General features: G+C 36.5%; 1 protein-coding gene across 4 annotated transcripts; it reads left to right on the forward strand.

Annotated features, from left to right (window-relative positions):
* On the forward strand, positions 1 to 25,510 carry LOC137830897 (serine/threonine-protein kinase BLUS1-like). Of its 4 annotated transcripts, XM_068638292.1 has the most exons (20): positions 36 to 410; positions 484 to 863; positions 944 to 988; positions 1,871 to 1,952; positions 2,063 to 2,131; positions 2,311 to 2,481; positions 2,564 to 2,629; positions 5,956 to 6,024; positions 6,107 to 6,178; positions 6,277 to 6,632; positions 18,498 to 18,533; positions 22,684 to 22,820; positions 22,931 to 23,025; positions 23,211 to 23,270; positions 23,492 to 23,593; positions 23,673 to 23,724; positions 23,814 to 23,869; positions 24,058 to 24,122; positions 24,214 to 24,265; positions 25,100 to 25,510. In XM_068638292.1, exons 1-20 carry the CDS (start codon positions 237 to 239, stop codon positions 25,172 to 25,174), a joined length of 2,214 nt encoding a protein of 737 aa, XP_068494393.1. In that variant the 5' UTR covers positions 36 to 236; the 3' UTR covers positions 25,175 to 25,510. The 4 variants fall into 4 exon arrangements, with proteins under 4 accessions (XP_068494394.1, XP_068494393.1, XP_068494395.1 ...); XM_068638293.1 differs by lacking the exon at positions 18,498 to 18,533 and having other exon boundaries at positions 1 to 410; XM_068638294.1 differs by lacking the exon at positions 23,211 to 23,270.
* The last annotated feature ends 444 nt before the right edge of the window (positions 25,511 to 25,954 follow it).

Here is a 25,954-nt window from a genome sequence, read left to right on the forward strand (position 1 = left end):
GTGATATAAATTTAGAGACGCACACTTGAATTAGCCTCTTTACTCGCGCTTTGTTTGGTGACAAGAAGGACTCAACAATCGCTTAACAATGACGGGTTTGTGAGTGAGAAGTGTGCAGCAGTGCACTGAAAATGAAAATGAAAATGGCTTGTGATTGCGACGAAGCAGTGGTGGATTGTGTTGGAACATCATCATCATCCATTATGAAGATCACCACATTCATTGAGTGAAGCCACATGGGAGGGACTCATGAACAAAGCCAAAACTTCTCCACCAACCCTTCCGACTACAAGCTTCTAGAAGAAGTTGGTTATGGCGCCACCGCCACCGTCTACAGAGCCATCTATCTTCCCTTCAACCAACTGGTTGCCGTCAAGTGCTTGGATCTCGATCGCTGTGACATCAATCTCGTTAGAATCTTCTTCCTCCTCGCTGCTCTCTCATATCGGTTATCATCTTAATCGATGTTTGATATTGCAACAGGATGATTTGCGAAGGGAGGCGCAGACGATGAGTCTGGTCGATCATCCGAATGTGGTGAAGGCATACTGCTCCTTCGCGGTGGAGCGGAGTCTGTGGGTGGTGATGCAGTTCATGGACGAGGGCTCCTGTTTCCATCTCATGAAGACTGCGTATATGGAAGGGTTCGAGGAGGAGGCAATCAGATCCATCCTCAAAGAAACTCTGAAGGCCCTGCAGTACCTCCACCACCACGGCCACATTCATCGGGACGTCAAGGCCGGCAACATTTTACTCGGCAGCAGCGGCGCGGTCAAGCTCGCCGACTTCGGTGTTGCCACTTGCTTGTTCGACGCCGGCGACAGGCAGCGCGGCAGAAACACTTTTGTCGGGACCCCTTGCTGGTATCACATCACAGCATTTGTTTCTCATTCACTCTCTGTACAGCGTAACATTATATGTTCTTGCCACCTTTCTTCTGCAGGATGGCTCCTGAGGTGCTGCAACCTTCAAGTGGCTATAATTCCAAGTCAGTCATTCATCCAATTAATCTTCTTATTAGCTGTCTCTGCCTATTACCATAACATTGTACATTCTGTTACTGCTAACTCAAAACATTTGATTTTGCCAATGTGTTAATAACACCCTTTTCAGAAAATTGTTTATCCCTTTTTTATAAGTACTTTGTAATCGAATGGTGAATTGTTTTTTTTCTTTCTATAATATCCTAATTAGATATTTGTAATAACTCACAAAAAAAGTGTTTCTCTCTTAATCGGGTTTGAGAGTACACGGACTCACGGTACCAAAGTCTCTCTCTCAACTACTTTAACTCTAAATATCTAAGGATAATTTTGGAACAACAATACATAGCTATTGTTTTAACGAATTGAACTAATTTTCTTTTTGGGTGTGAATTAGTTGAAAGAGTCTTTCCCATTAGGGACAATGGAAGTAACTGTTATTAAGGGCATGACTAGTGTACTGTAATGGTTTAATGCTTTTGGGTAAATAGTTTAATTAAGCATTGATTTAATAAGTTCTTAGTCTAATAAGCTATGGATTATGATTTTGGATGAGAGTTTCTCAAATTCTTGACTGTGAAGCTGGTTGACATAAGCTGTAAAAAGCTTATTCTTATATAGGCTTTTCCATGAAGTTTATTGAAATAAGTTCAGAAGGGCTTATGAAAAGGTCATAAGCTATTTTCAAAAGCCTAAATTAGCTTTGTATTAGCTCTTCCAAATGCCCTCTTGTTCATGCAGAATTGCTTATGAAAGGTTGTGGTTTCCGTTGACTACAATTCTTTCCAGTTTGTTTGTTTGTTCAATGGACTCTTTTTTTGTTTTTATTGGGATTGAATAATGGGCCAAGTTTATTGTTATTGCTGAGGTTCATAAATGTTGAATAGGGCTGATATTTGGTCTTTTGGGATTACGGCACTAGAGTTGGCTCATGGTCATGCCCCGTTTTCAAAATACCCTCCAATGAAGGTATTTACATCCAGTGGTTGCTAAGAGACAGTGTCTAAAAAGATGTTCACATTGAACTGTGTGATATAATTTATAATATAAGATGACTTAACTTTTTGTTTCATGTATAGGTTCTTCTAATGACTATACAGAATGCCCCTCCTGGACTTGATTATGACCGTGATAAGAAGTTCTCTAAGGTATTGCTGTTCTTTCTGGATGGACTGTTACACATGAGTCATCATTATGATACATGTAGTTTTATTTAGTTCATTACTCATGGCACATAAGATTGAATTTTGGTTCTGATATGGTTGTTATTCATAATGTGTTCCTTGTTTAATCGTTGTCTAATTAAAGTATTTCCAGTTGTGATCAGTCTTTTAAGGAAATGGTTGCTATGTGCCTAGTGAAAGATCAAACAAAAAGGCCATCAGCAGAGAAGTTACTGAAACATTCCTTCTTCAAACATGTTAAGCCTCCCCAACTCTCTTTAAAAAAACTGTTTGCTGACTTACCACCTCTTTGGAATCGTGTAAAAGCCCTCCAGGTTGGTTTTCATGCAGGCCTTGGTGCAGTTTTTAAATTTCTTTCTTCCTGCTAGCTTTACCTAAGTTCACTAATTCTTGCAGCTCAAAGATGCAGCTCAACTAGCAGTGAAGAAAATGCCTTCTGCAGAAGAAGAGGCAATATCTCAGGTTAAAGCTGATATTCAAATTCTTATTTGCCACATACTGTGATTAATTTAGTGATTCTTTGGAGCATTATTTGAATGAAGGAAGCCTTATTGTTTCAAGCCATGTTTATAGTATCTGTTAAAATGAGAGTGAGTTAGGGAGTGGAGAGAACATGACAGCAAACTAGTGTGGGGATAGGTCATGGAAGATGGAACCACTCTAATACTATGTTGAAAATTTTGGAATAGATAAAGGAAGGGATGCAAAATAAAATGAAACACTATTCAATATTAACTGAGATGTAGCACTGTTGAATGTAACAAACTTATCTCAAAGTTTGTGTTATTCTATTCTATTATTCTGTTATTATTTCTATCTGTAAATAAACAACTTTATGTGTGTATTTTATACAAGAATATTAATCCTATATTTCTTAATATGGTATCAAAGCATAGGGTTAAAATTCATTTTTTTTTGGTGAACCCACTGTTAACTGGTGTTGCCGCTCGTATGCCGCTGCGCGGCTTCTGCCACTGTTTTCATCCTTGTAATGGATCTAGCCTTCTGTTGTTCATCATAGCCCGTTTGATTTTTAATTTTTTGTTGTCTCTAATCTTCATCTATGGCCTCTTTTGTTGCTCCCTCACAAACATCTAGTGTGGGCTCTGTTTCATCTGATATCTCAAGACAACCTACTATTTTTAATGAATTTCTCAAATCGTACGAGGATCGTCAGATATCTAGTTCTACTCCTTCCTTCAATTTCACTCATAGGTACATCTTTTGTTGGCCTTACTCACTCTACTTCCCTTGGCCCTTGAGTTCTAAATATTCCCCTCCTCCACCACCTTTTCAAGTTTGCATTCATCGTCAACCTTCCCATCGTACATCGGATGACTCTCTTCTAGTGCCAAATCCTCCCCCCTTTTGGGTTCGATGGTTGAACCTAATCTTCCCATTGCCCTCTGTATAGGTATACATTCTACTCGTAATCCTTTTCCATATTATTATACTACTTTAAGCTACCATCGACTATTATCAACCTTTTTATACCTTCCTTTCGTCTACTTTTTCTGTGTCAATTCCATAGGGGATGCCTTAGCTCCTCTTGGTTGGCATCAGGAAATTCTTGATGAAATAAGTGTTCTTCAGACCAGTGGAGCTTGGAAACTTGTTTCTTACCTTCTGGGAAATCTGTTGTTGGTTGCAAGTGGGTTTTTGCCATCAAAGAAGTTGGTCCTGATGGTACTATTGATCATCTCAAAACCCGTCTTGTGGCTAAAGGTTATACACAAATTTTTGGTTTGAACTATGGTGATATGTTTTCTCTAGTGGCAAATATGACTTTTGTTCGCTTATTCATAGTCATGGAAACTCTTCAAAGATGGCCTTTTTATCAACTCGATGTCAAAATTGCTTTTCTTAATGGAGATTTGCATGAAGAATTTTATATGGAACAACCTCCTGATTTTGTTGCTCACGGAGTCAGGGGGAGTCTTCTGGATTGGTATGTCATCTTTGCAAATCTTTACATGGCTTCAAGGAGTCTCCTAGGGCCTGGTTTGGAAAATTTAGTAGTCTTGTTCAACAATTTGGTATGACTCTCATATGTTGATGACATTGTTCTTAGAGGTAGTGACCACCATAACATCTCTCCAGTAAATCAACATATTTGTCACCACTTTCAAATCAAAGATCTTGGAAACTCATATTTATTGGGGATTGAGGTAGCACAATTCAACAATGATATTGTTATCTCTCAAAAGAAGTATGCATTGGATATTTTGGAGGAAAATTGGTTTAATGAATTCAAAATTTGTTGACACACCTATGGATCTTAATGTCAAACTCCTACCTAATCGGGGGGAACCTTTCTCAAATTCTGAGAAGTAAAGAAGATTAGTTGGAAAATTTGTTGAACTATATTACTGTTACTCGTCCTGATATTTCATTTGCAGTTAGTATGGTGAGTCAATTCCTTAATTTCCCTTGTGTTGATCATTGGAATGCAGTCATTTGTATATTGAAGTACATTAAAGGTTCTCCTAGAAAAATGCTTGTTATATATGATCAAAATAATCATACTAGAGTTGTATGTTATTCAGATGCCAATTGGGTACAATCTCCATTTGATAGAAGACCCACTTTTGAATATTGTGTTTCAATTGGTGATTATTTGATTTCATGGAAGAGCAAGAAACAAAATGTTGTGGTAAGATCTAGTGCTAAAGCAGAATGTAGAGCTATGACCTTATTTACTTGTGAGTTTATTTGACTTAAACAGTTATTTAAGGAATAGCAATTTGGAAATGTCACTCAAATGACACTCATGTGATAATCAAACTGCTATTCATATTAGTTTAAATCTTATCTTTCATGAAAGAACCAAACATATTAAGATTGATTGTCATTTCATTCAAGAAAGGATTATGGTTGGAGACATCACGACTAACTTTGTTGATTCGAATGATTAGTTAACAAATATTTTCACAAAATCTTTACGTGAATCTAGAATTGATTATATTTGTAACAAGCTTGGTACATACAATTTATATGCACCAGTTTGAGGGGAGTGTTGAACGTAACGGGTTTAACCCATAGTTTATGTTATTCTGTTATTATTTTCATCTATAAATAAACAATCCTATGTGTGTATTTTACACAAGGAATATTAATCCTATATTTATTTTCTTTACTCTTAATAATCACAGATTCACAATGTATTAATGTATTTGATATAGTCATAAAACAAGAAAACAAAATCATATTTATACTAATATAATTCTAACTAATTAGGGAATTAAATCATGATAAGGAAATATGAAAACACATCCCAAGAGATAGTAAGAAATAGGGAGACTAATCTAGAGGATAATATAACAACAATCACAAAGCCTTTTCCAACTAGATGAGGTTGATTACTTGAACTACACAGTGCCATTCATTACAATTAAAAAACAAAACTTCAAAAATATTAATTAGCTTGAGATCTCTCTTGAAAACTTCCTTCAACATCCTTTTTAGTGTCGCTCTCCTCCTTTTCACCAGACTGAAAATCATGCTATCATGCTCTCTGCTAAGATTTTCTCGTATTCAAACTGTAACAATGATTTATATATTCTAAACAGTTAGCATTATTTAAAATGGAAGGGGTTTTAGGGAACTTTGTCCCTAATTCCTATAAAAGTGTTTTATGTATGACTAACCTAACTACACTTTTTGGTAACTGGACATTTAAAGCTTCAGTTAAAATATAATGCAACATATATATGTTTCTTGTAGAAAACAAAACATTATCACCTTTATCTTTGGCTCCATAGATAATAGACTTATATATTTTGCTTTAGAGTCAATACCAACGAGGAGTTAGCGCATGGAACTTTGATATTGATGATTTGAAAGCTCAAGCTTCATTGGTATGTATTCATGTTCATATCTATTCGCTTAACTAGTTTGTCCCTTATTAGATCTGAACTAATATATCTTTAATTTTTCTAGGTGAGGAATGATGATGATATTGCTGAGATGAGGGAAGAAGATGAAAACAATTTTTTCACCAATTACAAGGCTGTAAGAAGACATTGCCACTGAATTTTTGATATTGTTCAATTGTTCTAAACATTCTATACTGTTAAAGGATCATTTTCTTCTGTTGTTTGTCAAGATAGGGTGCAGTTGATTCCCAGTCTGGTAATGGAAAAATGAATTCAGAGAAATCAAAACTGAATAAGATCACATCACAGGTAGGGGCTATTGACATAAAAGAGACTGAGCAGAGTGAATACTTAAACAAAAACAAGAAGATTCCAGAAAGCGAAATCCAAGAACTTGGATTTCCCAAAAATATTTTTTGGGAAAGAAATGTGTCAACTTCGAAAGCAACAACATCTAATGTAGAGAAAGATATAATTATGACCAAAACTAAAGGCCAAATGGTAAAAAGCCGTCAAACCCATAGTGGACCACTGTTGCCAGTCACAATTCTCAATCATTCGAAATTAGAAAGGGAACGAATATCAACAAGGTACTTTATATTTTTTTGTATCATATCTTGTTTTATTTTAGACTCTAATTAGAGTTTAACAAACTTTTTGATGAAATGAAGTTAGTTCCTCCTATAGTTTCCTAAATATGACAATTAGTTACAAGTCAGTGACAATAGAGGATTTGTAGCTAGTTAAAACATCTTGGTTGTTAGCTACAGAGGTTGGAAGGAGACGAGTTCAACTTAAGTAGGAGGAAAGTTAGAAACAAGGGTGACATTTAGAGTTGTAGCATTGATAAAACATGTCGTGGTTGTGGCTCTGTTGTAAGGGAAATGTTCTAGATTAGATTTCTTTTTTTTTTTTAATAATATTATTCTACTTAATATGGGACTCCTTACATTGTCGCCCCTTATGACTTACATCCACAATGACTTTCACTCAATTGACACTGGCCTTATAGTAGTCAGTTCCTCTTTTACAACTTCATTTACCAATCGGTATTATTAAAGTAAAAGAAAGAATTAGGTAAATCCCTTGTGTATATTGAACACATAGAGTTATGTTTATATAGGAAAAGAAACATATGGACTAAGCCCATTACATAAATATGAAATATGTAACAATATCTATAATATCTCATAATATCTAACTATATCTAATTATATCTAATAATATCCAATAATATCTAACACTCCCCCTCAAGCTGGTGCATATAGATCATATGTACCCAGCTTGTTACAAATGTAATCAATCCTAGGCCCTCGTAAGGGTTTAGTAAAAATATCTGCTAATTGATTATTTGAATTAACAAACTCAGTCTTGATATCTCCCGATATAATCTTTTCTGCTTCTGCACTAGATCTTGGCACAACACTCTGTTTCTTGCCTCTTCCAAGAGATCAAGTTATCACCAATGGAGACACAATAACCGGAAGTTGATCTTCTATCAGATGGAGATCCTGCCCAATCAGCATCTGAATAACAAACAACTTTAGTATGGTTATTATGACCATATAACAAAACTTTTTCCAGGAGAGCCTTTAATGTACTTCACAGTACGAATGATTGCATTCCAATGATCTTCACATGGAGAATTAAGAAATTGACTCACCACACTGACTGCAAAGGAAATATCAGGACGAGTAACAGTGAGATAGTTCAATTTTCCAACTAATCTTCTGTACTTCTCAAGATCTGAAAGAGGCTCCCCCTGATTGGGTAGAAGCTTGACATTGGGATCCATGGGAGTATCAACAAATTTTGAATTCATCAACCCAATTTCCTTCAAAATATCCAATGCGTATTTTCTTTGAGAGATAACTGTTGGGAAAAAGGGTAATTTTCCCACTAAAACAAAACCCTAACAGAGCTACCCGACAAATAATATTGAATAAATAAAGCGAAATAATAAAAGAGATAAAGAGGAAAAAACACACTGGAAAATTGTTAACAGAGTTCGGCCTGTTTAGCCTAATCTCCGAGCACAGCTGAAATAGCCCGCTTTTATTATTATGGGAGAAGATATTACAAATTGGGATATATAACAGTGAAGGAGGAGAGTTTAATTTATAACCCTCAAACCTCCTTCCCAAACAATGAATCCACCAATGTGGGACTTGGGATTAAGCCAAAATCAACAAATCTCCACCTTGGCTTAATTTCAAGTCCCACCTAAAACAAATCTTCTCAAAACATAACAAAAACAAACTTTGCAGTGCTTCAAATTTGTGCCTCCGGGCGCCAACTTCAAATGTGCAAGATATTAACCAAGTCTAAACAGTGTTCAAACTTGGTCCTTGTAACCACTTTGGTGAGCATATCTGCAGGATTCTCCGTAGTGTGAATCTTCTGGAGAACAATCTTCTCTTCTTCGAGAATCTCATGCACAAAGTGATAACGAACATCAATGTGCTTCGTCCGTGCATGAAAGACTTGATTCTTTGCTAAATGAATAGCACTCTGACTGTCAGAATATAACTCAAGTTGTTTCTGACCAACTCCCAAGTCTTTAAGCAACCCATAAAGCCAAATTGCTTCCTTCACAGCCTCTGTAATCGCCATATACTCTGCCTCTGTCGTAGACAAAGCCACCGTAGACTGCAAGGTAGACTTCCAACTAACTGGCGCTTTTGCTAAAGTGAACAAATAGCCAGTTGTAGAAGGTCGATTATCCAAATCACCTGCATAATCAGAATCACAATATCCAACTATGCATTGACCAAGTGATTCATCTTGCTCAAATGTCAATCCAACATCTAAGGTATTTTGGAGGTACCGTAGAATCCATCTCACATCTTGCCAATGTCCCTTGCCCGGATTATGCATGTACCTGTTAACAACACTCACAGCTTGTGAAATATCTGGTCTTGTACACACCATTGCATACATCAAGCTTCCAACTGCATTTGCATATGGGACTTTCGCCATGTATTCTCGTTCTTCATCAGTCGTCGGAGATAAACGGCTACTCAATTTCAAATGAGGAGCAAGTGGGGTACTTACAGGTTTTGTATCTTCGTGTATACCAAAACGTTGTAGTACCTTCTGCAAATACTGCTTCTGTAACAGCCAAAGTTTTCCCCTCTCCCTGTCCCTGTTTATCTCCATGCCGAGAATCTTCTTGGCTTCCCCCAAATCCTTCATCTCGAACTCTTTACTCAATTGAGCCTTTAACCTGTCAATCTCAACTTGGCTCTTTGCTGCAATCAACATATCATCAACATATAAGAGTAAGTAAATGTAGGAACCATCTTCAAGTCTGCGCAAATACACACAGTGATCATATTTGCTTCTCTTGTACTTCTGATCCTTCATGAACTTATCAAATCGTTTGTACCACTGTCTCGAAGATTGTTTCAGTCCGTACAACGATTTGCTAAGTTTACAAACCCAATCTTCTTTACCATCAACCTTGTATCCTTCTGGTTGAGTCATATAGATTTCCTCCTTCAAATCACCGTGTAGGAATGCGGTCTTTACATCAAGTTGAGCAAGCTCCAAATTCAACTGTGCTACCAAGGCCAACAAAATTCGAATAGAGGAATGTTTAACAACTGGAGAAAATACCTCATTATAATCAATTCCCTCCCTCTGAACAAAGCCTTTAGCAACCAACCTTGCCTTGTAGCGAACATCTTCTTTATTAGGAAATCCTTCTTTCTTTGCAAATACCCATTTGCACCCAATTGCCTTCTTACCTTTTGGTAATTGTGTCAGCTTCCACGTCTTGTTCTTCTTTAAAGACTGCATCTCCTCTTCCATCGCACCTGCCCAATTACCACTCTCTGAACTCAGAATGGCTTCTGGGTAAGTGGATGGAATGTCATCAACAACTGGAAGTGCATAGGCAACCATATCCATGAAACGAGCAGGCTTCTGAATATCTCGTCTTTGTCTTCTAACTGCAATTGGCGCTGATTGCTGTTGAGATTCTTGGGTAGGAACCTCTTCCTCATCAACTCTTCTTCTGCCATATGAGAGTCACTTGTGGTATTTCGTGTTGGGATCACCACCATGGTTATCAAACTCGCGAGTCAACTCGTTGACTCGTCTGAGTTTACGTGCCCACTTTGCCTTACCGAGTTAACTCGGTAGTAAACTCGTTTTTGGGGTGAACTCGGTGAAATCGCAGTGAACTCGCGACTCTAGTCCGAGTTGGCGAGTCCAACTGGGTTTTTTTTAAACCCAAAACGGTGTCGTTTGTGTTTGCATGTGGACTGCGTCTTCTTCGTGTTCTTCTGTGGAGTGCGGCAGTAGATCGAGCGGTGCGTGCGATGGTCGCGGGTTACAGGTGGTGGCGTCACGGTGGTCGCGGGTTGCAGGTGGTGGCGTCGCGGTGGTCGCAGGTTGCTGCTTGAGATGGGTGGTGTGAAATTAGGGTAGGGAAGGGATTAGGGTTCTATTTTTTTTTATTGGGCTGCTACAGAATGAAGTGGGCTTGCTGCAGAATGAAGTGGGCTTGCTGCACATTAGTTTTTTTTTGGGCAGAAGTTAAATTTGGAGGAGCAATATATTTTTTAAGGAAGGTCTGGGAGGGTGTGGATCAAATTCAAGTGAGGTCAATAGAACTGCATCTTCTAATAGAAGTAAAAATGTTCTAAAAAACTATAAATTTTTTTTATTAATTTTTTTTAATAGAAAAGTAGACTCTTACGAGTCGAGTCTGCGAGTCGAGTCTACGGAGCTTCCACGAGTCTACGTAGACTCGCGAGTTTGACAACCTTGATCACCACTGTCGGCTCAAACTCCACCTGCTTCCGGGCACACTCCACCTGTTGTGGAGTACTATCAGCTCCTCCTGGATTTACCTTTAACATGGAAGATTCATCAAAGCTAACATCCCTGCTGATAATCGTCTTCTTTGCCTCTAGACACCACAAACGGTATCCCCTCACTCCAGGACTAAAACCCATGAAAAGAGCCTTCTTTGTCCGTGGATCCAACTTTGATTCAATCACATGATAATATGCAATAGAACCAAAAACATGCAAAGAATCATAATTAGTTGCAGGTTTTCCAGACCATACCTCTAATGGGGTTTTGCCATCTATAGCAGATGATGGCAAACGATTGACGAGATGTTGAGCGTATGTCACAGCCTCAGCCCAAACTCTCTGCCTAACTTAGCATTAGACAGCATACAACAAACTTTCTCCACAAGTGTCTTGTTCATACGCTCTGACACCCCATTCTGATGTGGTGTTTTTCTAATAGTGAAGTGCCGAACTATGCCACAATCTTGGCATACATTCAGGAACGGATCACTCTTGTATTCTCCTCCATTGTCTGTTCGGAGAACCTTAATCTTCCTTCCTGTCTAGTTTTCAACTTGAGCTTTCCACTTAAGGAAAATTTCAAGCACATCATTTTTGTTCTTCATAGTAAACACCCAAACTCTCCTGGAAAAATCATCCACAAAAGTGACAAAATAATGCCTACCTCCGATTGACGGAGTCTTGGCAGGTCCCCACACATCTGAATGCACATAATCCAGAATACCCTTAGTATTGTGAATTGCAGTGCCAAACTTCACTCTTCGTTGTTTTCCCAGAACACAATGCTCACAAAATTCAAGTTTGCAAGCCTTCGTACCTTTCAACAATCCCTCCTTGGTAAGAATTTGCAAGGATTTCTCTCCAGCATGTCCCAACCTCATATGCCACAACTTAGTTGCCTCAGCATCCTTCTTAGAGCTAGAAGTTGTTGTCGCTACTGTCCCCACCACTGTAGTACCTTGATAGTAATACAAATTGTTCTTCCTCACGCCTTTCAATATCACCAGTGCTCCTGAAGTTGCTTTAAGAATTCCATCTCGCATCGTCACAACTAGGCCTTTAGATTCTAAAGCCCCCAATGAGATGAGATTCTTCTTCAACTTTGGCACGTACCGTACATCCCGCAAAATTCTGGTGGATCCATCATGATTCCGCAACTTGATTGAACCTATCCCAGTTGTCTTACATGGATTATCATTACCCATGTAAACAACCCTGCCATCACGTTCTTGAAATTCAAAGAACCATTCCCGAATGGGACACATATGATAGGTACAACCTGAATCCAATATCCACTCATCTGAATATGATGCTGAAAGCGAGACAATTAAAGAGATATCTGATTCCACATCACTTTTGCATTTTGCAACATTTGCATCTTGTGGAGCCTTCCCTTTCTTCTGCAGTTTTGGACAGTCTTTCTCCTCTACCTCTTTTGGTTTCTCTCCTTCAATAGCAATATCAAGACCCTGCTGAAAAATAGAGTCCAAGACCTCTCCTTTCCACATGCCAAAATGTTCAGTGCCATAAAATATTTCCACCGCCAATTTCAAAGTGGACACTGGGAACCTCGACCATGATGACGAGGAGCCCGACACTCTGGATACATCCTTTGCTTCTTCTTCTTGATTTGCCATTACAAACTCAAAATATAATATTCAATATTACAAATAATTTCAAACAACCCAAGGCGAACCTTCGGCTTTTGATACCACTTGTTGGAAAAAACGGGTAATTTTCCCACTAAAACAGAACCCTAACAGAGCTACCCGACAAATAATATTGAATAAATAAAGCGGAATAATAAAAGAGATAAAGAGGAAAAAACACACCCAAAAATTGTTAACGGAGTTTGGCCTGTTTAGCCTAATCTCTGAGCACAGCAAAAACAGCCCGCTTTTATTATTATGGGAGAAGATATTACAAATTGAGATATATAACAGTGAAGGAGGAGAGTTTAATTTATAACCCTCAAACCTCCTTCCCAAACAATGAACCCACCAATGTGGGACTTGGGATTAAGCCAAAATCAACAATAACAATACCAGTACTGGATTGTGCTACCTCAATCCCCAAGAAATATCCGTGTTTGCCAAGATCTTTGGTCTGAAAGTGTTGACAAAGGTGTTGTTTTACTTGTGAGATGCCATGGTGATCATTGCCGGTAAGAACAATGTCATCAACATACAAGATAGATACACCCAACACTTGAGTGACGATAAAAAACTGAATGATCTGCTTCTCTGCGAGTCATACCAAACTGTTGAACAACATTGCTAAATTTCCAAACCAAGCCCTAGGAGACTGCTTGAAGCCATATAATGATTTGCGAAGACGACATACCATTCCAGAAGACTCCCCTTGAGCAACATAACCGGGAGGTTGCTCCATATAAATTTGTTCTTGCAAATCCCCATTAAGAAAAACATTTTTGACTTCCAGTTGATAAAGAGGCGCCATTGTTAAAGAGCAGCCATAGCTATGAATAAGCGAACAGTATCCATCTTTGCCACTGGGGAAAAAGTATCACCATAGTCTAAACCAAAAATTTGGGTATAACCCTTAGCCACAAGACGAGCTTTGAGACAATCAATAGTACCATCAGGACCAACTTTGATAGCAAAAATCCACCTGCAACCAACAAGAGATTTCCTAGATGGTAAAGGAACAAGTTCCCAAGTTCCATTATTCTGAAGCGCATTCATTTCATCAAGCATGGCCTGACGCCAACCAGGATGGGCTAAGGCATCACCTACAGATTTTGGAATGGATACAGAAGAAATAGACGAAAGGCAAGTATAAAAGGGTTGAGATAGTCTATGGTAACTCAAAGCAGTATAATGTAGAGAGGGATTACGGGTAGAACGTATACCTTTAAGAATAGCAATAGGAAGATCAGGTTCAACTTTCGGAGCCGGAGGGGGATGAGGTGTTGGCACCAGAATAGAGTCAACTGATGGACGATGAGACGTTTGACGACGACTATACACCTGAAGAGTTGATGGCGGTGGTGAATCGTTAGGTGCACTAGGCACAACAAGAGGAATATTAACTTGATTAGATGAAGACATAGAAGGAGAAGGACAAGACTTAAAGTAAAGGGAAGATTCACTGAAGGTGACATCTGCTGAAATAAAATAACGGTTTAAAGAATGTGAGAAACATTTATATTCTTTTTGTGATCTAGTGAACCCTAAAAAGACACATTTGTGTGACTTAGAAGATAATTTATCATGACCAGGACTAAAATTATGAACAAAGCATGTGGACCCAAAAACTTTGGGAGGTAAAGAGTGGAGAGGGTCATGTGGAAATAAAATAGAATGAAGAATTTTGTAATCTAAAACTGAAGATGGCATGCGATTAATGAGATAACATGCACTAAGAATAGCATCACCCCAAAAACGCTGAGGAACATTACCATGAATTAAAATAGTACGAGTTGTTTCAACAAGATGTCTATTCTTGCGCTCAGCTACCCCATTTTATTGACGTGTATAAGCACATGAAGTTTGATGAAGAATACCATGAGAAGCCATAAAATTTTTAAAAGAATGAGAAAGATACTCACGTCCATTATCACTGCGCAAAATTCGAATGGAAATCCCAAATTGATTTTTAATTTCATTGTAAAATATTTGAAATATAGAAAACAACTCAGAACGATTTTTCATTAAAAACACCCAAGTATTTCTTGAATAATCATCAATAAAAGTAACAAAATACTGAAATCCTAAATTAGACTTAATACGACTTGGTCCCCAAATGTCATAGTGAATTAAGGCAAAAGGAGATGAAGCACGTTGTGAGACACTACTAGGAAAAGAACTACGAATGTGCTTCCCTACCTGACATGACTCACACGATAAACTAGATATATTAGGCAAACTTGGAACAAGCTGCCGCATCTTGGCAAGACTAGGATGACCCAACCGAGCATGAATGAGAGATGGAGAATCCATAATCGCGCCAACATGTGCAGAGATTTGTAGTTGATAAAGTCCATGAGACTCACATCCGGTGCCAATTATCCGTCCCGAACTCCGGTCCTATAAAGAAACAAAATCTTTGGTAAAAGAAATAACACAATCAAGGGAACGAGTGAGACGACTAATGGATAATAAGTTAAATGGAGACCCAGGGACATAAAGAACATTATCAATAGATAAAAAGGGAAAAAGATTAATAGTACCAACACCATGTGATGGTACCCTAGATCCATTGGCCATGGTGACCGAAGGTAAATAACCCGTAGTAGATAGGGAAGAAAAAAAAGATTGATTACCAGTAATGTGATCTGTGGCACCTGAATTTATAACCCAAGGACCAAGGGAATTAGAGGGAGTGAGGCCAACAAAAGATGTACCTGAATGCGCAACAGAAGTAGTGGAACTGGGGTTCTGACGATCCTCATACCATTTAAGAAATTCATTGAAAATAGTAGGCTGGCCTGAGCTATCAATTGAAGTATGGTCCACAGTGGCAGCGGAAGCGGAAGAGGGAACGAAAGAAGCCATAAAAGATTAGGACAAATATAGTCACCGACAATTGGCGGCAACAGTAAAGATGAAGGCTCCTATGAGATTTCGACGGCGTCTCCGACGAGATTCCGGCAGCGTCTCCGGCGAAGGTCCAGCAGCGGTGGTTAGAAAATTCCAATGAACACTAGGTTCAACAATAAAATTGAACCCTAACTGTATGCTCTGATACCATATTAAAGTAAAAGAAAGAATAGGGTAAATCCCTTGTGTATATTGAACACATAGGGTTATGTTTATATAGGAAAAGAAACATATGGACCAAGCCCATTAACAATATCTATAATATCTCATAATATCTAATAATATCTAACAGGTATTATGTTTGCACCTTGATATATAGGCATCCCTTTTCATACACCAACTCTCAAAGAAAACTCCAATTGTTGGGACTTAATCACAAAAGGATAGCCCAACCCAAAAAGACTTATCTATTAGGTGGGAGAGCCTCAAGGTTTAAATATCACATTAGATAGTTTATTCTACTCACTATCAAAGCTTGTAAGAGAAGCTTTTCTCTTGGTAGATGGCATCAATCATGACGTAGTTAGGAGTTAGTTGGTTACAAAGCTTGTAAGAGAAGCTTCTCCTTAGCTTGTGAGGAAGTTTCTCCAACCATAGTTAGAAAGCCTAGGTTGTCTTAACTAGGTCTAATTTAGTAAAGCTTCTACCATAAGCTTCTTCTCTCTATATTTACTTTGTATACTAATCTTTTTAGACAATTTTGAATGAAATTTAATTGTCTCCATGGATGCTTCTTTTTTTGCTTGAAGTTTTTCTTGGACTTGAAGTGTTGATGTTATAAACATTGCTAGCTAGTTTTTTTATTGAATTGAGTAATCATAGCCTTGTAACTTGGAAATGTAGATTTGTTGATTTGGAGTTTGGATGACTTAGGACATCAAATCTTTGAGACTTTTATTGTAAACAATGAAGGAATATAGCATGAAGCTCATGTCATGGACCTAGGTAGAGGCTTCTTGCAATACAATTGAGTTTGCTAACAAGAGCAATTGGGTGACCTTGTTGGATTGAGGTCATTTGAGAGTTAAGGGCACATCCAAATGAAAAAAAATGGGGCGGTCCAAATGAGTGAAACTTAACATAAGAGCCCATAATCTGTGGTGATTGGGCCAAGGGTCTTGAGCTCACTGTTGGCTCAAGAAGAAGGAGGGGTTGAATAAAGTCTTTGACTTTTTCTCACAAACAATAGACTGAATAACAACTAAACAAAGCAACACAACAATTTTATACTAATTCAACTAAAGTCATGGACTATGTCTAATTCTCCTTTAAGACAACTTTTTAAGAGATTCCACTAATAATCAAAGAGTACAAAGCGAATACACAAACCATTCCTAGTTAACCCATCTCAATCTTTCTCTGAGATTAAGAACTCAAAAGATTGTGATAAGGAAACTCTCAGAGAGGACAATTAAACTGACTAGGTGATTTCTCAAAGTTAAGAATGCAAAGCTTTAGCTCTCTTGAAAAACTTAGAACACTTGGACAAAATTGTAAACTAGCTCTTTTCAACTGTATATTTCTATATCTATGTGTTATTCACTAGAGACTTTGGTCTTTATACAGGCTTCGTGAATATGACCATTGCTCCAAAAATGATTTTTCATTTGATGTTGCAATCTCAACTAATTGCTTTATATTAGCATTGCAAGAATTGATATGTTCAAAGAGGATACTGAAAAAGTTGTATTTCCATATAGATGTTGCAAAGCTTAACATGAAAACAATTTGAATTTATGCAATAAAAACGTAATGTGAATAAATCAATTAATTCTCTCCACGTTTCTTTTTGTTTCCTTTCTCAACTTAATATGAATGTTGTGAAATCTTTTTTTTCCTATATATGAAGCATGTTGGACACTTGCTTTTTTGGCACACTATTCCTAGTTATAACAAGCACAGAAACCACTTTTGATTATAACAAGTACACAAACTATTCCTAGTTAACCCATCTCAATCTTTCTCTGAGATTAAGAACTCAAAAGATTGTGATAAGGAAACTCTCAGAGACGACAATTAAACTGACTAGGTGATTTCTCAAAGTGAAGAATACAAAGCTTTAGCTCTCTTGAAAAACTTAGAACACTTTGACAAAATTGTAAACTAGCTCTTTTCAACTGTATATTTCTATATCTATGTGTTATTCACTAGAGACTTTGATCTTTATACAGGCTTTGTGAATATGACCATTGCTCCAAAAATGATTTTTCATTTAATGTTGCAATCTCAACTAATTGCTTTATAATTAGCATTGCAAGAATTGATATGTTCAAAGAGGATACTGAAAAAGTTGTATTTCCATATAGATGTTGCAAAGCTTAACATGGAAATATTTGAATATATGCAATAAAAACGTAATGTGAATAAATCAATTAAATCTCTTCACGTTTCTTTTGTTTCCTTTCTCAGCTTAATATGAATGTTGTGAAATCTTTTTTTTCCTATATATGAAGCATGTTGGACACTTGCATTTTTGAAAACTTGAACACAAACTTACCATATATAATCTTGTTTTAATTCTAGAAAGCATTTATGGTTACAACTGTTTATGTAGTGCAACGAATGCATAAAGGGCTGAATAACAAATTTTGAATTTGGATTTGATTTTTTAATAAATTTTCTTTGAATATGAGTATGTATCAAACAGCCTTTGAATATGGTTCTTTAGATTGTTTGGATGAAAAGTATGGGTTAGTTTGGCAATCACTACTCATTAATTCTTCTATAAAGGAGAGCCCATGTACTATTTTCATAACTTTTGAGGGATTTAAATTATCTTGAGAGCTTTTTCTGTGGTTTGTTATCTCAAGTGAGTAATATAATATCCTAAGTGGCAAACCACATCCCATTCTTTACTTATCTTAGGTGTGTAGTATTCTAAGTGACGCATTGTGTAACCTCAAAGTTCTTTGGTTCTTATATTTGAATTTAAGATTCAAAGTGGTGAATCCTCCTTGACTTATCCATCTAGATTGTGGTGTCCTTTGAATTATCAATATGGAATTGTGGTGTCTTCTTCGTTTCTCATCTCATTTCGCATTTTCTATTTCTTTTACTTATTTTGTAGAAATTGTTGGAAACGATCCGTATTCATAGATCAGAGGTTAGATCCTTATCATACTGTATGTTTAATTCTTTAGACGGAGATAATCATAGAACATGTAACATGTGTTGGTAACCTTTAGAGGGTCTAATGAGCTATAGCTGGCACAAAACACACATTAGAAGGTTCATAATGAATAACATATACATATGTACAAGTCATGATATTTGTTATCATCAAAATATTCCATATAGGGATGATTTAATGGTTCTATACTGGTTAAACTATTTGGGTCTCAACAATTGTCATGTTGTAAATCCAAAATCATGGCCAAGCTAGTTTGAACAAGTTATATGTATTTTCTCCATCAATGAGGATGGTGATGTGCGATCTAGAAACCTGAAAAATGTCTTTGGCATGCTAGAATGTGCATTGAGACTAATGAGGGCATTGAAATTGTTAGGCAGATGGTCGTTGAATCGAAGGAGTTAGGTTGTGCCCATCAAACTTAGGAACCTCAAGTTAATTGAGAGGATGTTGAGTGTTGTGGGTGGAGGGTGTGCCAATGGGGAAGTAGAAGTGATTGGGATTGCAGATAGATGCTTAAGGATAGGATTAAGCTAAAGAGAGATATTATGGTGCTTTGTAGTAAAGGTGGATCATGTTTGGGTGTTAGTAAGAATTGTTGGTGTACAACTGTCCAGCTGTTTGCCTTTTTTGTACAACCATCCAGCTGTTTGCTTGTATGTTAGTGTACAACTGTCCATAGCTAATAGTGTTAGGCGGTAGCACACAACTGCTGAATGGCACAAACACTATAAATACTTGTAATATTCATTTCATTTGTTGTTGAACAATTAAGAAAAAATCCTCTCATTCAGTTTCTAAGAGGTGACATTGAGGGTGGTGTCCTCGAGGCAGTTGATGGTGGTTTTGAGGGTATTATTCATCATGGTAAGTCGAGCCAAATTAATAGAACATTGTTCTATAGAAAAGGCAAAGGATAATTGAGCTTGGCTATGTTAAGGGTATATTGATAATGTTGTGCCCTCATAAATAAAGTACCTTTCAGGTCTTTAAAAGCTACTAGTGTTGATTGATTGGTTCATGGTTTTTTTTTTGCATTTAGGTCCTTGAAAAAGTTTTATGTTAGTACGTTAATACTTTCACTAAATGGGATTGTTAACAAAAGTACAAAACATGAGTGAAGTGGCATAGTGGGAGGTTTTCTCACTCCTAGGTCACTCGTACTCTTTCTCATTCCAAATTGACCTAAACTTTTGAATAAATCAATTTGTAGTAGTGTGCAATGAATTCAGGCTTTAAGAACAAGATTTTTGAAATCTTGATATCCGAGGACCATTTTTCCTTTTCCACATTCTCCTTCAACTCGAAAATGTCCATGATGGATTGCTTCTTCGGTGCCTTCAACTTTGACTGCCGCATCTGGCACCATTCCTCTCAGAAAAAGCAACTTTGATGTCTGCATTCACCGCTGAAGACTTCTGGTTTGTATAGCTTGTACATTTATTATTCTACAACATAACTTGCCCATTTGTCATGTCTTAATGATTTTCTTGCTCTCATAGTTTGTATTGCTGGATTTTGCAGATTTAGAGGTTCAAAGTAGTTCAGGACGTACTCTTTGCTTGTTAGGTTACCGAGCAACAAATTGGTTTCATGTTATGATAATTGTTAGTTCTAGGAATCTATTACACTAACAGAAACATGGAACCCAAAAGAAGAAGAGTTCTGAGAAGTATATTGAATACTAATGGTGCATTACAAGATTGGATTAGAACCATAAAAAAATGTCCAATGGGCAATCTATTTGTCATTTACATCTAACTTCTATTAAAAATATTAACTAGCTCTCACAAATGACTCCAACTATCCTATTTACATGTGTTAGCTTATTTCATATCATTTCAATTTTAAGTTTTATTATGTATGAATTAATAATTGTAAATTTAAAAATACATATAACAGTTGCTCACATTGTACTGTGGTGTACTATTTATCATTCTGACAATAATAAGACATTCTTTTTTGTTCAGATCAACTATTGTTACATTATTTACTTGTTTACTTGAGATGTTGCTGTGAAGTCTTCTTTTAACCCCTCCCTTTGAGCATTTTTAGCATTGCCGCATTGAAATCTCAGCACACCAGACAAATCATCTCAATCTTCTTCGCTTCCTCTTCCACTTCCTCCTCCTCCACCGCACATCTATTAGTAACATACTTATTCACTTTCTCTAGTTCACTCTCATTAGAAACACCATCCGATTCTACCTTCCTTTGTCTTCACCATCTCCGACAAGGTAAGATCTTAGTTCGGTGAACTCATCCAACCATTGACACACAACACCCCTCACTTCTCTTCCCAAATTCTCACATTTTTTCCTATTTCACGCTTCTCATTCTATCCCTTTGGCATGGCACCATTGTTTTCCTTCTCCATCACACCTACAAATCAATCCCTCTCCATTATACATGGCTGTTCTTACTGAGGATGAGCTTGGGATCTCCCAAGGTGTTTGGGGCGAGCAAGATGATCAGTCCGAGTTGCTGGACTGAGTGGTGGAACACCTATAGAAGATTCTTCGACGCTCAAGTCAGTAAGAGCTTAGATAAATATAAAGAGATTTAAGTGAGTTATGAGATTAGATTATACTTCCTGAAGAATAATGCTATAGTTATAGGCTTTTGGGCCTAATGAAGTGTCCAATAAGGTGGTTACATACTTGTAACTTCTAGGCCATGTTGCACAATGTGTGACCTATATATGCGGTACTTTCACAATCAAGTCGAGTTATAAGGTAACTGCAGGCTACATTTTTGGTTGTACCTTGGTCTGTTTCAAGTTAGCCAAGCTGGAGTCCTTCAGGGACGAGCCAGGCATGTTCATCAACTTCTACAAGTCAAAGCCTTTTCCATGATGTTTGCACGAACAATATAACACAATGCAGGTTAGAAAAATACTAATACAAAATCAAATAAGCTTTAGAAATTATATACCCTATAAAGAATGCTTCAGGATCTTTGGCAAGTGGAACGTTGACAAGGACTTTACAGTTTATAGGCCTCGACAACCCCTTGATTAGCTCCACATTTTTCTTCTCTTCGGGGGAGAGAAGGTACTTGACCCTTGATTTAAACTTATCCAGACATTGCCAGTACAATGGAAAGCAAAGACAAACGTCCAGGTAAAAGAAGTCTTTTTTGCTTGTCCTTAGCAGTGCTCAGCATGAAGAATTTATCTTTGAAGTTTTTGAAAGAAGAGGCATAGATGGTAAAAAGAGGACCAAAATGGTCCCCATTTAATGAGACCCAACCAACCCGGTTCCCGTGTTTTAGCTGGTCAAAATACATGAACGTGTTGGTGGTCGGTTTGATTTTTAAATGATGGCACAAGACTTGAAAAGCCTTAAGAAAGGCCTAGTTGGTGGTTGACCCTAGTGATTCAACAGAGTCGAACATTAAAATAGGAGTCATTTAAGAGTGGGATAGGTGTCACTGTGGCACTTATTGATGATTTAAATTTCTGTTAGAGTTTCAGTAATGTGGCAGCTAATTCTTTTCTGGGCTCGAGTCCAAAACAAAAATATATATTTTTCAGAAACAAAAAAGAAATCTAATAACAATAAGTCATACCCGTTCATCATTTGGAATTTTCTATTTTCAATAATCAGTAAATTATCTAACAAAGTCTATCAAGCTAATGCGCCTCTTTGTTGTCTTCTTGGGTCGTGAGTGTTGGTTTGGGCTTTGTTACTATCAGATACTAGGTTAAGGGAGAGGCATTCAAATTTAAGCGCTTAGGGTATAGAGCAGTAGCTGTTGTAAAAGGGGAAACCCTAGGAGGGAAGAGTGTTGTCCTATTTTTTGTTCTTTTCATCTTATTAACAAAATCTGTTTTCTATTTCCCATTTCCCATTTCTAGTTCTTGGTTCTTAACAAAAGTCAACAATGAAGAATATGTAGGCATGGAAGTTTTACTCATCTCTTGTACCTTTAGAGTTGTCTAATATGGTTGTAAAATGTTGTAACTTGGAAGTGTGTAATTGTAAGTTTATATTAATGGATCCATTGTTTCACATGTGGCTCTTTCCATTCCTTACGGATGCTCCACTGCTATTGTTCTATACTTCTTCTCAATATCATCGTATTTTGCTTTATAAGACATTTAATGCTCTGTTACTCTTAGGATTGAGAATGGAAATCAGGTACTGGATAAGAAAAATAATCGTGAAGTGCGACGACCTCCAAATTTTAGCGGTCCATTGATGCTTCCACCACGAGCCTCAGCAAATAGTTTATCAGCTCCAATAAAGTCTTCGGGAGGTACTTAAGCTATACGTATGCACCAGCAGGCTATGTGCAGAATTTCAACTAGTTTTTTAACCAAACCATCTTAATTCTAAGTTTAATTTGGTTTCCATCACTCTTGGTAGGATTCAGGGATTCCTTGGATGACAAGTCTAAGGCTAATCAAGTACAAATTAAAGGGCGATTTTCTGTGACATCAGAAAATTTAGATCTTGTAAAGGTGTGCTCTATTCTTACAACTGAATTGTCTTATCATTTAGCATTAACTGACTTCACATTGGAACATAGGATATTCCTGTAAGTTCAGTTTCACGCCGATCACATTGTTCTAATTAATTACTATTTATGTATTTATGTCATAAATTCCCTAAACTGATGTTTATGTTCCCATAACATTTGATATAGGGCTCATCACTGCGGAAATCTGCCAGTGTTAGTTATTGGATGTTGGATTCCAAACAAATGGTTTGTGCATAAGCCATATTCTTATGTATCTAACATGTTTAGCACGTCACATATTTGGTTTATGCTCTCAACAATTTATAAAGTTAAATGGATAGAGTTCATTTTCAAATTTGGGAAACTTTTGCATCTTGAGTTGGTTTCCGAGTATATATGATGTATAATTTATTACTTGCTTGTTATGTAAGGCTCATTTATCTTCTACTGAATCTGTTTTTGTTCAGCCAATTAGTCAGGGCACCAAGGATTCTGCCACCAACAATATCTCTGCATCACTTCTTTTGACTCACCTTCAAAATCTTCTCCAGCAAACATCAATGCAACAGGTGAGGAAAATGTCAGAAAGTTAATCACGAAACTGACTTTGCAAATTTATGATCTCATTGAAAGTTCTATTTTAACCAGGATCTTATAATGAATCTGTTGAATAGCTTGCAATCTGCTGAAGGGATTGAAGGTAAGAATGAAGGATTTTCCCTTGATTATACTTGAAGCAATTGTTGTAGACGGTTTTGAATGATATAATGATCCAATTATTATTGTCAGTTTCACAGAATGGAAAGTTGCCACCAATACCTCGCAGTTCAGAAATTAATGGGAGTGTGAGTAATTTTTGCCCAATTTATCCTTTAAACTAGTGTGCTTAATTAATTTTCAACTTTTGTACGGTTCCATTTTCTTGGAAGAATTATTCATTCACTCTCTCATTACATAAACCTCTACTAAATCCAATAAGGTAATAATTATTCATCAGCTTGATGTTCTCCTCAGACGTTTGTGTCATTGACAGGTTGACACAGCAGCTGCAGAGAGGGAACGTCTTCTGCTTCTCAAAATTATAGAGCTACATACTCGGTTAGTTGTATCAATTTAAATATTATTTCTCACTATTCCTTTTACTTTGACTTCAAATAGCTTATTTACTATTAGTTGTATCATATTACAGGATGACCACTTTGACTGATGAATTGACCGCTGAGAAGTTAAAATACATGCAGGTAATTTTCTGTAGAAACTGTTAGCTCGCTTTCTCTGTTTTATTCTTAAAGAAAATTCATTCATGTTTTTTTTAATTAAGATCATGTTAAGCATCATTATTAAATTTTATCATTCCAACTAGATTGACACCTTTAAGGTTCATCAATCACCCACCACAACATGAAAACACTATAAAAACAAGAAAAAAAGATACAAAGAGCCCCAACAGGATCAAACAAAAACCCATGCAAAGAATAAACAACCTCAAAAGACTAACAAAATCTAAACTTCAGGAGGCTTAAACGATTTATAAAAAAATTAAATAAACACTGGAAGGTAAAAAATCAAATCATAGAAAATTCAATCTATTAACAAGATCAATGTTAGCAAAACCATCAACACATTTATTATCTTCACAAAAGACATGAAAGACTTTAAAATATATATCTTTGCAAATGTTAAAAGTTTTTTGCCAACAAGCTTTCAACCTTCAAAGAACAATACCAAAATTTTGCAAAGCATTGCAAACCAAAGAGGAGTCACCGTCAAGCATGATGCATTGGTAGTTTGTAGTTTTAACCATGCATGCATTACATAGGTTTCATTTCAACAAACTTTTCTATAGGTACTTGTAGGAGAAAAAAAAGAAACATCTTCAGAAATTAAAATTAGTTTATGCATGAACTAATTTTAACTTTTTGCAGAAATTTATTTCATTATCTTCTAAAAATGTTTGTGTGGGAGAAGTATGTCTAAAAAAACAAATAATCATTAGCAAGTATGTGGGTGTTGTTTGGAATATATGTTTTAAGCTTTAAAATTAAGATCAAACTAATGATTTTGTTATGGAACAGTTGCAACAACAGCTAACGGCACTCCAAACTAAGGAACAAAATAGGGACAAGCTGATTAATCCTGATCTTCTTTAATGAAGTGCATGCACATCCACCTGTTAGTGATGTGTGAGATAAGTGATAGATTAACCTCTTCTAAAGGAGAAGGTGTTTTGGTATTGAAAATAGAGCTGGATATCTTCCCCGATCCAATTTGACATGCCAGCAAAATGTTTATATGAAGATATAACACTGAGTTACGAACATAATATCACATTATTTATTTCATTCTTCTCTGCTGTATCTTCTGCAACCTGCTAAGTTTGCAGATCCTTTACGCATTTTTGTAAAGAAATTTATACGGGATTTAATATATCCTGAACTGTATTTCGTAGCAGCTAAAGCTTGTATGTTATTATTGTGTTGTACTAATTCTCAAGGCTCTACTTTGATTAAGTATAGAGCTTAAAACGTAAGGACTGATCAAGTATAAAGAAAATAAGGCATGATTAATATTAATTTAAACATTTATTATTTCGTTAAACTAGTATTTAATATTAAACATTTATTATTTCCTGAAACTAGTATTTAGCCTGTGCATGTCGCAATTTAAATGTTCCTGTTATATTCTAATTTTGCATTAAAATATAAATTAATTAATTAAACAGGTTGGCAATATCATTATTAACTTGTGTGGATTATGGATTATGAGACAAATATAACTGAACAAAAATTTCTACTTGTTCTACATTTTTTTTATAAAGAAATGTATTATCATCCTTAGTTCAAACATATTGATGCATCCTAATAGAGATATTTTTTTACATAATCACTTTTAATTAAGCTATTTAATAAATTATATAAATAACATTACTT

This window comes from Phaseolus vulgaris, chromosome 6 (genome assembly GCF_000499845.2).
Source record: "Phaseolus vulgaris cultivar G19833 chromosome 6, P. vulgaris v2.0, whole genome shotgun sequence".
NCBI lineage: Eukaryota > Viridiplantae > Streptophyta > Magnoliopsida > Fabales > Fabaceae > Phaseolus > Phaseolus vulgaris.

What these genes read in the sequence shown, in the direction of transcription:
- LOC137830897 (XM_068638292.1), top strand. Translation starts at nt 237, where the DNA reads ATGGGAGGGACTCATGAACAAAGCCAAAACTTCTCCACCAACCCTTCC. An exon ending in ATCGCTGTGACATCAATCTC is followed by an intron (nt 411 to 483) that starts GTTAGAATCTTC and finishes ATATTGCAACAG; the next exon opens with GATGATTTGCGAAGGGAGGC. An exon ending in TGTTGGATTCCAAACAAATG is followed by an intron (nt 23,271 to 23,491) that starts GTTTGTGCATAA and finishes GTTTTTGTTCAG; the next exon opens with CCAATTAGTCAGGGCACCAA.